At 45.4% G+C, this 14,176-nt stretch overlaps 1 protein-coding gene across 5 annotated transcripts in view; it reads right to left on the reverse strand.

Moving 5' to 3' along the window:
- SKIL (SKI like proto-oncogene) overlaps positions 1-13,769 on the reverse strand; it is a 47,940-nt gene extending 34,171 nt beyond the window's left edge. The window contains exons 1-2 of one of the 5 annotated variants that reach the window (XM_029615182.1): positions 13,604-13,769; positions 8,115-9,858 (exon numbers count right to left, since the gene is read on the reverse strand). In XM_029615182.1, the coding sequence (XP_029471042.1) occupies positions 8,115-9,221 (1,107 nt within the window). In that variant the 5' untranslated portion in view covers positions 9,222-9,858; positions 13,604-13,769. Of the gene's footprint in view, positions 1-8,114; positions 9,859-12,560; positions 12,946-13,071; positions 13,201-13,414; positions 13,584-13,603 lie in introns of those variants that run through there. The other 4 variants (XM_029615183.1, XM_029615184.1, XM_029615180.1 and 1 more) reach the window with 4 other exon arrangements.
- Between the last annotated feature and the right edge of the window lie 407 nt (positions 13,770-14,176).

A 14,176-nucleotide genomic window follows, 5' to 3' on the forward strand; every position in this document is an offset into this window, starting at 1 on the left:
TGGCCAAGGCTAGGAAAGGAGACTGTTGCTGAGACTTGCCAAAGGCCAGTGAAGGCACCTGCTAACAGGCCCTGTAGAGCTGGAGAGCCTGGATGGGGGGAGGGGGGGGGCCATAGATAGGGAAGAGACTGAAAATAGGCTAAAACAGGGGTGCTCATTCCAGTCCTATGGACACCCCCCCCCCAGCCAGTCTCATGCATATTCATTAGGGACATCCTGAAAACCCGACTGGCGGGGGGGGGGGTGGAGGACTGGCTTCAGCCCCCCCCTGGGCTAGAAGGAGAGGAAGAAAGGCAGAGTGGTTAAAAGAAGAGGAAAGCAAAACAAAAAAAAAAAAGTAAAAATGCAAAAGCGGCAAAATACAAGAAGTTAAGGAAAACCATTTCCTTGGTTCTTAATATTTTCTAAATACTTTTCCCTCATGAATAGAAGCACGCAGTGAGACTGGGGCGGCCACAGCTGCATCTGAAAAATACTATTTACGAGCAATATTCTGGATGGTTGAACTGTGAATGGTATTTTTCAATTTTGCACATGCACGCACACATATATACAAGCGAGAAAGCTGTTCAAATGTAATTACAATATGCTGCAGCGATAAGCCCAAGAAAGGACGAGGTCTGTGCTGTTACAGATGTTACCAGCAGATTCACAACCTAGCACAGCTGAGTCAGTCAGTTATTCATCCTTCTGAAGTAGATAAGAGGAAGATCAGTTGTAACTGGGTAATAATAATTGTGTTCTTTGACTGTCAACTGTTTTTTGACAGAAATGCTAGAGGAACCACTTTATTATTAGGAAAGAGAAACAAATAAAAGAAAATCAGTGTTAGCAGTATTATAGAGATAACTGCTAAAGAATTATAGGTTTATTTATCTATCAAGAAACATGATACTTTTCAACTGACTTGCATCCTGATTAAAATGGTGAAATGGAGATGTTTGAAGCAATTGCAGTCAATAAACATCAGTGTTTTGTTGGTATTAAAGGTAATATTGTTCTGTCCTCCATCACAGTAGTATTCCCTCAGAGCCCTGGAGCTCAGCCTCTGCCATTCTGCATTGCCTGGCAGAGTTTAACAAAGATCTCTTAAGCTTTTTTTCCCCATAGACTCAAGCAGGGAACAAGCCGTCGGTATATCAGGCCCTAATGTACGATTACTTATAGGAGAGCACTCTTAAAAAAAAAGAGTGGTTTTTAACCTTAAGGAGGTATACAAAGAACTCTGTTTCTTAGAAAGGAAGGAGTGTCCACGAGCGATTCTAACCAGAAAAATGATTCAACTCCAAGTGAAAGCAAAACACTGCTTCTGAAAAACAACTCTAAGCACTTAGTATGGCTATTTCACGTCAGTCGCTGTAATAAATAAGATGGCTCCCAGCTAAATAAAAGCAAAATGCTCCGGCCCCCCCTTGAATGTGAGGAGAGCACATTACTGTCCTGCTTTATCAGATTCTGCGCTTGTAGGAACTTTTAAAAATTGGGAAGTAGGTTTGCTAGATTTGACTCTGAGCAGTTACTAAGGTGTTTTTCCCCCTTCTAGGAAAGATCGCAAGTCAACTTCACACGCAGTCTGCTTGCTGTGACGGTGGGTGATACCTTCACCTCACAACATTTCCTACCAGAACAGTGGTAGCAGTGACGGAGGACAGAAGTTACATTTGTGTCCGTGTTTCCTTGTTATGTCTAGACACTGCTCGCAGTCCTGCCAGCACGTGACCCGCATCCGTTATGACACATAATGGGGAAGCTCGGCGGGTAAGCTTTAGTGGGGACTGCAGCCTTAAACTCAGAATTTCCTTGCTTTCTCGCTCAGTACTAAGATACTGTGGTGGCGGTGTTGGTTCACACTGATCCACAGAAAGAGGGGTCTCCTCTTCTACTGAACCAACTTAATACATGTGTCAACTATTTGATCTGACGACGGGATTTTTAAGTTGCTCCAATTAGAAAGGTATCATTTACAACTTCTTTGCTGACTCTTAATTTCTAGGTTACTCGGCGCAAGTTTGTGACATCATAGCTCTTCTATTACTATTAAATTGGGCATTTTAAACAAAAACGGTTTTGTAGAAAAACACTAAAATGTATCATGTGCTAATTTTTCTTCTGATCGCGCAGTCAGGAGGCATTTTATTCTAGTTAGCTAACTTCACATTCGTGAAACATCGCCCATAGTTTCTTTTCCACCAACTTGATGAAGGGAGTGCAGCTAACAAAAGCTCATCCTACCTAATACATTGAGTTTATTTATTTATTTAAAACATTTTTCTATACCGTCGTTAAGTTAAATACCATCACAACGGTTTACAGAAGGGCACGATAAAGAGAAATATGGGTGGTATAGATTACAAATTACTCGTGTGCCATCATAGTACGGTAACAATGTAAAATAATAAACTAAGTGTGTAAGTTAAACCTGATTGTTAGGAACAAATTAGGCAGTTTGATTTTAACATTAATGTGCTTATGTAGGTTACTAAAAACTTCTAGCTTGGTGCATCCTTATCGCTCAACTATTTTGCTCCTTTTCTTTATCTTTATAAAATGCTTGTTTAAAAAGCCAGGTTTTCAGATTAGTTTTGAATAATTTCAGATTTGTCTGTAGTCTTATTTCGAGTGGCATGGAGTTCCATAGTACGGGACCAGCCAGCGACAGTGCTCTTTCCCTCACTTGCGTTAATCCAATAATAAAATGGCATCGCCTATAACTTGTTCATTGACTTTTATTTCTATATTACTAATCTAGCTTTAATGGATCACTACACTGAAATCCTTCCCATGGCTATAACAGTGTTACATACAGAGCTGTAGGAATAACTTCATGTTCCAGGCAAATGGACCCCCTCCTTGAAGCAATACAGACATTAAGAGGACAGACTGGTTTATGGTTGCAAGAGGCAAACACCAAACGTGGACAAATAACTGAAGATACATAATGCTATAATTTGTTGCTATAGACCAGGGGTAGGCAACTCTGGTCCTGGAGTGTCACAAATAGGTCTGGTTTTCAGGTCATCCACAATGAATATGAATGACAATTGAGGCAGTGCATGCAAATATACCTCATGCATATTCATTGTGGATATCCTAAAAGACAAGTATGTGGCACTCCACGACCAGAGTTTCCTACCCCTGCTATAGAAACATGATGGCAGGAAAAAAAAACTGTAAGGCCCATCTAGTTTTCCTATCCATCCAATTAATTTACCTCTATAATTCCCATCACTTCCTTAGAGATCCCCTGTATTTATTTATCCCATGCTTTCTTGAATTCAGTTACTGTTTTTATTTCTACTATCTCCACAGGGAGACTGTTCCATGCATCCACCACTCTCTCTGTAAAGAAATATTTCCTAAGATTACTCCAGAGTCTACCCCCTTTCACCCTCATCACATGCCCTCTTGTACTAGACAGAGCCTCCTTTCTGTTGAAAAAGGCTCACCGCCTGTGCATAGAAACTTTTGAGATATTTAAATGTCTCTGTTATATCTCCCCTATATCATTCTTCATGTAGGCTGCAAATGTTTAGATTTTAAAAGTCTATTCTCAGATGCTTTAGAATAAAGACCACCGACCATATTAGTAGCACCCTCTGGATCAACTCCCACCCTGTTTATATCCTTTTGAAGGTGCGGTCTCCAGAACGGCACAGAATATTCTAAATGAGGTTTCACCAGGGATCTACACAGGGGCAATACCATCTTTTTTTTCTGCTGACAGAGGCCGATGCAATATGGACATGCTAGAACTGTGCGTCCAAACTGGGCGCTCGCTTCCCTAACGCAATGCAGAAGGCACGAGGGGAAACTGTGCCCCCATAGCCGTGCGCGGGTTAGGAAAATGGACGCTCAATTTTACCAGCATCGATATTATAAACAAGTGTTAACTGAACTCATTTGTCAAGTTAGATAAACACTTGTTTATAACAGTTAAGAGAGGTAGATATTGTCTCAAACTATTTTATACTCTTATCTGTGCAGGGTTTCTAGTAGACATCAAGGCACGGATTGTCGTCTTTTGGGACACTTGTAATCACTCTCATTCTCCCCCTCCCCGCATAGCACTGCAAACGCAGCCCCTACTTCCTGATGATAAAGTACAGTACTACTTACAGCTTCCAAGAGCACCTTCAGAAATCTTGATGACCTAAGTGCCTGTCTCATGTATCATTCCCTCAAAGGCTTATATTCACAGGACTTTAATAAGCATGGACTGGTTACCATTCTGTGCTGTTGAGTGCCTACCGTACTGCCAATGTTATTTATCATGCCAAGAATTTCAGCAATAAACAAACAATCTGCTCTAATCTTCAATACCACCAGTGACAAATGGAAGTGCTAAGATAAGAGAACATGTACACAACATCGGAAAACGGTGTTTATAATAAAGCTCTTGGAGTACATGTGCAAAAGTGGGAATGCAGTGTGAGGCACTTCTGTCACTCAGGTCAGATTCAACCCTTTGCAGTCTGAAGAACACTTCCTACACAGAGGGGCTTTACACACATCAAGTAAGCAAATCAAGATTGGTCAAGTCTGACTTTTCTGATGTGCTGGCCATGAAGGCTGGCGTCAGGCTCCATCTGCATTCCCCAAGCTTGAATAGTCAATAAGGGGCAACAAATCCTTGTCTAATAAGTTACAAAATGGCAGGTTGTTTTTTTTTTTTAAGGTGAACACCTAGTAAAGTTTGTGATAGCAGCTCGTTATCTAAAAATATTTGGGAAAAAAAAAAAAGTCAGATATGTCTTTTGCTAATGAATAATGCTCTTGACATGGGAGAAAAGTTAAATCAAAAAAAGCGCAATAGGTATTATTGCATATTTTAACCATGTACAGAACATACTGAAATAAAAAGAACAAACGGATTTTGAAACACCTTCAAATATTACTTGCCAGTGACAAAATTATAAGGTGCTTTCTAATCCACATGACCAAATTTGATTCCCCAGACTAAAACTACCCACCCGTTCAGTTCCCAATGGAAAAACTTGAGAAAGCAAATGAGAAACCAAACCAACAATGACTAATATTCAGTTCACTACTGCTAGCTGCAAGTTTAGATCTTATCACAGCATCCCACTTACGCAGCAATGATGCAGATCTTCAATGAGGTCACGTAAAAACAGAAGCAAAGCGCTCTACAAGACCACCCCCCTCAGGAAGCAGGTTACGTATTTGAAGCTTCATAAACCGCCAAGCATCAACCTTCATTTACAAAGTGGCCTACCTTTTCTCCCCCCCCCCAACTTTGCAACAGCATGACTGCGGCTGGAAAACACCAAAATCCTCATGCCTACAGAGGCAAGGGTATTCATTAGTTAAATAATATCAGCCTTTTTAAAATCATGAATAGTGGAACTGGTGTCTGGCTATGGACTCATCCTTTCAAAACGATTTTGATTACAAGACATCTAGTCCTTTAGTATTTTATTTTAACATGGGTGAGAGCCAAAGGGCCATGTATATTTAAACTAAAAGTAGGAATTTAAATATTCATAACAAAAGAAACTACTTCCTCTTCCAGGATTCCCATCAGGTGAAGTGGGCTTGTAAATTCACTAAGCCTTGCAATTAGAAGAGAGATAAAAAAAAAGGAACAGGGAAACAGGAAAACCTTACAGAAAACTCCCAACAGTAGACAAATCGGAAAAAACATGTTTCCTTTGAGTACATTACTAATCTGCTGAGACAGAGAAAACAAAAATCTATGCAAAGAAAGCATTTAACAGAGTTAGGATTTAGTAGTCAAACTGTCGTATTGGAAAAGTCAAACGTGCAAAAGTGAACAATGAACACTGAGAAAAAAAAAACAGTGACAAGTATACTCAAGGTCTAAATGGTTAAAACCCCCAGTTTTCTCAGATTGTGATTCGAGATCAGAAAGAATCAATCTACTTCCACTTGATGAAAAAAATCCTAGGATTATGGGAGAGGCTTTAGACTATGGTTTTCTGAACCATCTGTAATTTATATCTGTTCTTCAAAGCAAAAAAAGTATTTTTCCAACTGTACTTTACTGATAGGATTGTGGATGCCTGGAATAGCCTGCCTGCAGAGGAGGCAACATCCAAGACAGGGAGGAGGAACAGCCTAGTGGTTAGAGCAGTGCACTATGAACCAGGAGACCAGTGTTTGAATCCCTCCATTGCCTCAGGTACAAAGAGTATAAGCCCTCTGCGGATAGAAAAATACCTACAGTATCTGAATGTAAACCGGTGTGATGTCTCAATTGAGATCAAATGTCGGTATATAAAAAAATAATAAATAAATAAAAAGACAGAGAGAGAATTCAAGCTTGCTTAGGACACATACAGAAGATGACAGTAAAAGCAAGGGAGGGAGACAACCAGAAATCTAAGTCTGCAGCAGCACAGTAAATAGGACACAGCCAACTGGGTGGCTCAAGATGCCCTTCTCAGTTGATAACTGCTGTTATAAACACAAACCAAAAAAGTGTCCTTAAATGGTTTTATAACTAAAAGTGCAAACTCTTAACGTTTTCACTTCCCAAAAGCAAAACCGAAGGCAGAAAACTTTTACTGAATAGGTTAATCCTTTGCTCTTCCTCAGGCTTTAAGAACTTCCCCAGTCATTAGAGCTACTGTAAAAGAATATTTTATCAGTCAGTAATCTCCCAATCCAAAATCAAATCCTGAGTAAACACAACATGCAAACCATGTTCTATATCCAGAGTGACAAACTCTAAGAGCCCTATATTTCCATGTGCTACACCTTTATCAAAATACAAGTAGTGTACGATATTTACAATTGCACTGATATGCATTTCAACTCATTCAACTTAAAAAAAAATTAGAAGCAAACTTAACATTTCAAAGATGGCACAGCACCTCCACACCCAATGGAAAATGAAAAAAACATTCAGGACTGTAGGTGAAAGTATCACAAGTTAGGACTATAAGAAGGATACATGTGGATTATAATAAAAACCATAAGAAAACCTATTTAGAGTACCGAAACATCCTGCATGGTTTTGAGTCAACCAGTTGTGGACGTTCTTCACAGAAGATGACCGCAGACGAGAATGGCCATCTGGGCCACCTATTTTCCCTTCTATGTAATGAAAATATAAAAGACCTCCTTGTTTTTTTTGCTAACCCATCTCAGTTTTACATGTTCTATGTAGAAAAGTGTAACTAGGCTATATAACAGTACCATTACATTCCTTTACCCACCCAACAATTTCACTTCATTGCCAAGTCATGCTGCATTTCCCTCTCTAACTTAAGATGTATCCCTCCCTCGCTCCTCTGACAACCAAAACCTTGCTACATGCCTCCATGATCTCCTGCTGCTCCCACCTCCCTCCTTTATAATCCATCCAAAATGCAGTAGCGAGAATCTCTCTCCTCTCCTTCACACCCATCTCTGCCCCTTCTCCCTCGAGTCTCTCCACTGGTGCTCCATTAAATTCACATCTAACCTCTAACTCAAGGTTCTGCTCTCCCTCATTCCTCACCACTCTGAAAGATGGCCTGTGTTCCCTCTCTCTCTCTCACTTCATCTTCAAATACAGTAAAAAATGCACATCTTCAGGAAGGAGATTCCATCCTTCTCCCTACATAACCTACTGAGCTGCAGCCTCATTGATGCTGACCTTCCCTATAAATGTTGGTCTATTATGCACCATTTTAACCATCTTCACCCACCCTCCCAACTTCTTTATGTCTTCATGACCTGGATCTCTTACAAATTATACCTGTTTGACTTTATAGAATTTATTTAGGTTTCTTTTTTTTTTTGTTTGTTTTAACTCTGTTTATTAGATTTTTCTCGTATTCCCATTGTTGGGAATTACATAGTTTGACTTTTAAATAAAAACAGTGTAATAGTGATGTAAAAAAAGTCACCCACTGTCCAAGTCTATCTGACTTATGCAGTCCTAGTTGTACATAGAGATCGGATCCTGACAAAGGATCCAACATCTGCTTATGTTTCAATGAACAAAAATAGGCTTATTTTCATAAGATGCAAGTCTTTCACACAATCAATTTCGCTTATCCATCTCAACATATCAAGACTTTAAAATTAATTAAATCCACATAACACTAAATTAGGGCTCTGCATGCAGCATAGAAAGCAGGACTTACTTTAACCTGCGTTCTTCGATGACGGCTTTTCAAACTAAACTTCTCTTTCATTTCCTCCAGAAGACACTTTAGCTTTTTCTCTTCGGGCATCTCTAGATACCTGGGGCTCAAGTGAAGGTAACAATGCCATTTAGCAGATTCGAAGCCCCAGTGGCAGGTCCTTTTGTCTGGTGAGCGGTGGGAGTGCATTACAAACGTCTGAGGTGAAAACATTCCATAGCACTCCAAACACTGGATGCACGGAGCATCGGGCTGGCTGTAAAACTGGGGTGCAAACAAGCCCTGGCACTTGCCCAAACATTCATGCTCTACTTCAAAGGCACTACCAGTTTCCTTCAGTTGTGCCAAAGAATTTTTAGCAGGGAGCAAGCTGCCATTTTGGGGATAAGTGTGTGGACGTAACAAAGCATTGCATAGTCTCTGAGCATCGGTCAATGTAATTAATCCACAGGATGGTGCATTGAACGGAAGGATTCCCAAGACTTTAAGGATGTGAAGCTGATCCAAAGTACATCTTGAACAGTATATGTACAACTCATCACACACTATGTTAATTTGCTGGAGTGAAAAGTCCCGCAGTACAGAATTTAAGACTTGAGGAAGACAGAGTCTATTTTCTCCTCCAACCATGAAACAGGAAATAGATTCCCCTTCTAGAAGAGTCTGAGTGAGCTCCGTAGAACTGTCTGAGGGAATAAGTAGTGGGGCTGAAAGAATCTGAGGAGATGGAAGAGGCAAAAACACATTAGGTGATGTGCTTTCTTGGGAGCAACGAGCTGAAAATGCTGCCGGGCCTCCCAGCGAGCTCTGACTGCTTAAATGGAATTGTGCCAGTGTGTGCTTCAACTCAGGATTTAAATTTGAAGGTTCCAATGCCAAAACGTTGCTTGGTTTGGCATTTTCTCCACGCATCGGCAGTGAAGCTTCTTCACAATCCTCTATGACTTCTTTCTTAATTGTTATCAGTTTATTCAGCCCCAGCTGCACCTTTCCATTCATGTCCATTTCTGTCATCACTTTTTTTACTGGGGGACCACCATCATCATCCAATCTCAGCTTTTTGTTTGAACTCTGACCCAAAGGTAGCTTCGTTGGAACCCTTTCCATGGCTAAACTGCAAGATTTTATAGCAGTAATTATCCTATAATGCCACTTTTGTAAATATAAATAAAATGCTTGTTTTTTTTAAATTTCAATCTGTTAATATAATTCCTATTTCCAGTGGTTATTGTTTCCCTTTATAGAACCATATTCATTTTTTGCTTAGTCAGATATTTTTCCTCCGTCTTTTTTCTTGATTTTGATTACCAGTTTTATATGTTAATTTACACAAATACAAAGATGGCCATATAATATTTTAGTTCAAGAAGTGCTGGTTTAATACCCTTATTTTCTCTTCCAACACAGTCGGAAAGTAAAGCTGGTGCTGTGTGATTGGGGGCATTTTTGTCTTCAGTTGCAAAGATCAGACAAATTCTGAGGATTTGAAAATACATTCAGATTTAAATACATATCCAAAAGTGCTGGTGAAATATAGAATGGTAATTCACTGTACAATAGCAGGCATATACCACTTAAGAAACATCACCATCAGAAAAAATTAAAGTTTAACAAACAGCGACAATGATTTGATCTGTTGTGTCTTCTGAGATCTTCTCTCTTTCAAGCCAACCTAGACATCCATACATCAGTATTATCCATTCTTCTATGTTGAAAGTGCAATTCCATTCAGCCGTCAATTAATCTGGAAGAAAATATGGTGTGTTATTCAGTTTGTTCAGGGAGAAATCATCTGAGCTTTACTTACTCTGGAATGCACAGCCATTAGGGTTTTGCATGCTTTAATTAAAGTCTAACTTCACTCTATTGCAATGATACTACTTAGCAAACAATTATCCAGCACACCACCCTAAGCTATCTCTCCCAGCTTCAAGCCCTTGGACAGGATTATACCAACTGGACAGCACACTATTGCTGCAAAGAAAGTTTTCCTGCAGAAACTTTGCTTCATGCCCTGCCAAATGTTAGGTTCTTCATGGTTATGGGGGTGGGGATTCTCCATGAGCTCTAAGGGCCACTGCTAAGTTCAGAGTTGTGCGCGGCTGTGTAGATCCTGGCTGGTGCTGGTTTCCCTCCCTACTGTAGATAGTGGGGATTCTAGTGCTTGTTCCACACCTTGCAACTAGGTTGGAAGATCAAGTAATGGCTCCCCACGCTGCCGCGGGAGATGGGAGATATGGTACTGATTCCCCTCTCTTCTGCTGAAGTGGAGATTCTAGTGCTGGCTCTTTTCCCCTGCTGTCAAGGGCTTAAGGATTCTGATGCTCTTCCTGTCATTAGTGATAGGGGGCTCTGGAGATTATTCCCCCCACCCCCCATTGCTCATGGCAGGGGTTCTGGTGCTAATTTTCTTTCTAGTTGCTAGGGGTATAAGGTTCTAATGCTGATTTATCTTTCTGCAGCTGGGATGAGGGTTCTTTCTTTGCTGTTAAGAATGGGGGATTCCAGTATCTCCATTACTGTCACTGGGGCGAAGGGTTCTGGTTCCTCTCTATGGTGAGTAAGAGAAAGAGTGGGGCTTTAGTACTGTTCCTCTCCCTGCTGCTGGAAGTGAGGGTTCTGGCTCTCCTGGATACGGGGGGTTTCTGATTTCCTTGTTACTGGAGGACAGAAGTTCTGGTTATTCCCCTTCTTGCTTGGGAGGCTCTGTTTACCTTCCCTGCTCCTGGAAAGGGGGTGGAGGAGACTGGATCTCCTCCCTCTCATGGGGTGGAGATGGAGAATCTAGCTCCCCATATGTATACGAATGTGAGGGTTTCCCTCCCTGCTCCTGGAGGTGGGGAGTTCTGGCTCTTCTCCATCTCACTGAGGTGGAGGAAGGGAATCCGGTTCCCCCTATCTGTTGCTGGATGTGGGGTTTTCTGTTTCCTTTCTTTGGGACTGGGAGTTCTGGTTCTCATCTTTCTTACTGGGAAGGGGGAGAAAGGATATTGCTGGAATTGGGGAGCTCTGGCTCTCCTCATTCCTGCTGGGGGAAGGGCTGTTCTGGCTCCCCTCTGGGGTGCAGATTCTGGTTGTCCTCTCTAGTTCCCCTGCTTCTGCAGGTGAGCCCTTCTGGCGCTCCTCCCTCCAGCAAGAAGAAGGGAGTCTGGTTCCTCTACTATTGCTGGAGGTGGAAGGGTCTGGTTCTCTCTCCCCCCCCCCCCCCCTGCTGGAAGAGGTCGTTCTGGTTCCGGCTCAGGGGGGGGGTGTCCCAGTTCTCCTCCCTCTTGCTGGGGGGGGGGGGCGGTTCTGGTCCCTCCCGCCGTTTCGGGAGGCGAGAGGTTCGGGTCCCCTCCCTGCTCCTTGGAGGTGAGAGGGTTCTGGCTGGGCGGGATTCTGGCTCCTCTCTCTCTCTCTGTTACTGGGGTCGGGGGTTCCGGCTCCTCTCTCTCTCTCTGTTACTGGGGTCGGGGGTTCCGGCTCCTCTCTCTCTCTCTGTTACTGGGGTCGGGGGTTCCGGCTCCTCTCTCTCTCTCTCTGTTACTGGGGTCGGGGGTTCCGGCTCCTCTCTCTCTCTCTCTGTTACTGGGGGCGGGGGGTTCCGGCTCCCCTCTCTCTCTCTCTGTTACTGGGGTCGGGGGTTCCGGCTCCTCTCTCTCTCTCTCTGTTACTGGGGTCGGGGGTTCCGGCTCCTCTCTCTCTCTCTCTGTTACTGGGGTCGGGGGTTCCGGCTCCTCTCTCTCTCTCTCTGTTACTGGGCTCGGGGGTTCCGGCTCCTCTCTCTCTCTCTGTTACTGGGGTCGGGGGTTCCGGCTCCTCTCTCTCTCTCTGTTACTGGGGTCGGGGGTTCCGGCTCCTCTCTCTCTCTCTGTTACTGGGGTCGGGGGTTCCGGCTCCTCTCTCTCTCTCTGTTACTGGGGTCGGGGGGTCCCGGCTCCTCTCTCTCTCTCTGTTACTGGGGTCGGGGGTTCCGGCTCCTCTCTCTCTCTCTCTGTTACTGGGGTCGGGGGTTCCGGCTCCTCTCTCTCTCTCTCTGTTACTGGGGTCGGGGGGTTCCGGCTCCTCTCTCTCTCTCTGTTACTGGGGGTCGGGGGTTCCGGCTCCTCTCTCTCTCTCTGTTACTGGGGTCGGGGGTTCCGGCTCCTCTCTCTCTCTCTGTTACTGGGGTCGGGGGTTCCGGCTCCTCTCTCTCTCTCTCTGTTACTGGGGTCGGGGGTTCCGGCTCCTCTCTCTCTCTCTCTCTGTTACTGGGGGCGGGGGTTCCGGCTCCTCTCTCTGTTACTGGGGTCGGGGGTTCCGGCTCCTCTCTCTCTCTCTCTGTTACTGGGGTCGGGGGTTCCGGCGCCGGCTCTCTTCCCTACTACTGGGGTCGGAACCATTCCCCCCGCCGGAGGAGTCTCCTGAATATCCTGTGCCGCTCCCGGTGCTCCGAGTCCCCCCCGTCCCCCCCGCGCTCTCTCTCACCCACACTCGGAGAAGAAGGGGCTCCTCGCGGGCCGGCATCGCATGGGATCTTTCCACTCCCCTTCCCCCGCCGGCTCCGGCTCTATCAAGGAGTACGTGAGACCTTCACCCCCCAGAAGGGGGGGGGGGACTCGGTGCCGCGAGAATAAAGCGATAACGAAGGCAGCGGGGGGGGGGGCGCCCCCGCCTCCTCCTCCTCTCTCTCCCCCCCTCACACGGACGGGATGGAGCTGCGTTTACTTGCGGGCGGCGGCTGCTGCTGCTGCTGCTCTCGGCGGCGCCGCCAGGCCTCGGACGCACAGCCAACACATCCTCCGCCGCCGGCTTCTGCCTTCCGCTTTCCACCCCGCCTCCTTTTCTCTCTCCGTCACCCCTCCCCCCCCGGCGCGACCGATTTCCGCCCCCGTCTTCCTCCTCTTCCTTCCCCCTCCCCTCAGCCCCGCAGCGCTCCCCGCGACAGACACTAACAACGCAGAAATCCCTGACGTCGGCGGCGGCGGCCCTCACAAACCTCGCACGTCACTGCGGGTACACAGAGAGCGGTGACGCGAGGCGCGGCTGGCTGGCTGGCGCGCGCTGCGAGGGCCGCGTGCTGTCTGGGCTGCGGATGAGTCAGTGCTGGACGGCAGGGAGGCAGGAGGGGGAGGGGGAGGGGGGGGGTCGGCGCTTGCTCCCCTCCCCCTCTCCCCTGCGCTCTTGTGCCGCTTCTATCTCGCCCTGTAGCGAGCTCAGATGTCTTTAATTGGTGGTACCAAGTTGCAACTTCCAGTTCGCCCCATAATCCCGCTTGCCGCAAAGAGCTGGCAGGTTGCTTTTTTTTTTTCTTTTCTTTTCAGCCGGAATGATGAACTGACCTAGTTACAGCGAATAAAGTTGATGTGTGGGGGGGAAGGGATGATGCCGGCGGAGTCCTTTTAGACGAATGATAAAGACGGGCAGGCAGGCAGAAGGTTGCCCATGGGTGGTGGCAGCTTTCTGGGAAGTCGGGAGCCGAGACTAGCCGCTCGCCGAAGGCGCGTGCATTTGAAACCCTGGCTTCCTACCGTCTTGGAAAGTTCTGCAATCGCTTCCACCCCGGTTGCAGCAGAGATGGATTCCCGAGCCGGGCCCCGGAGAGCCGATTCCACGCGGGATGCGCTTCCAAGAAGCAGTAGAAAGCGGGTTAATCCTAAAATGGAGACTCGTGCCTTCGCTGGTTATTTTTCACAACTGGGAGACTCACATGCCCGATTCAGGGATAATTTGCGTTGCCGCCTCCTCTCTCTTTGAAGTGCACAGCGCGGTTCCTAAAAATAGGCATAAAGGGGGTCCTGGAAGTGATTTCAAGTCTCAGTAATGGCACAGATAGCACCACGTGTGGTTTCTTTCTTCTTCTTCTTCACAGGTTCCTCCAACACTTTTCAATCTCTTTCCCTCCCCCAACCTGTCTGTCTCCGATCCGTGAAGAAGACGGGTTTTCTCTGTCTCTCACGCCCACTCTGTCTCGCTTGTTCTCACGCTCACGTCTCCACCCTGCCAGCCCTCACATCTGCAGACACAGTGCTGTCAGACGCTGTCACTCCCACACCCTGCTACACTTGTTCTTCCACCTAATCCCTTGCTCCTACCTGCCATGT

The sequence above is a fragment of the Rhinatrema bivittatum genome, chromosome 9 (genome assembly GCF_901001135.1).
Source record: "Rhinatrema bivittatum chromosome 9, aRhiBiv1.1, whole genome shotgun sequence".
Lineage (NCBI taxonomy): Eukaryota > Metazoa > Chordata > Amphibia > Gymnophiona > Rhinatrematidae > Rhinatrema > Rhinatrema bivittatum.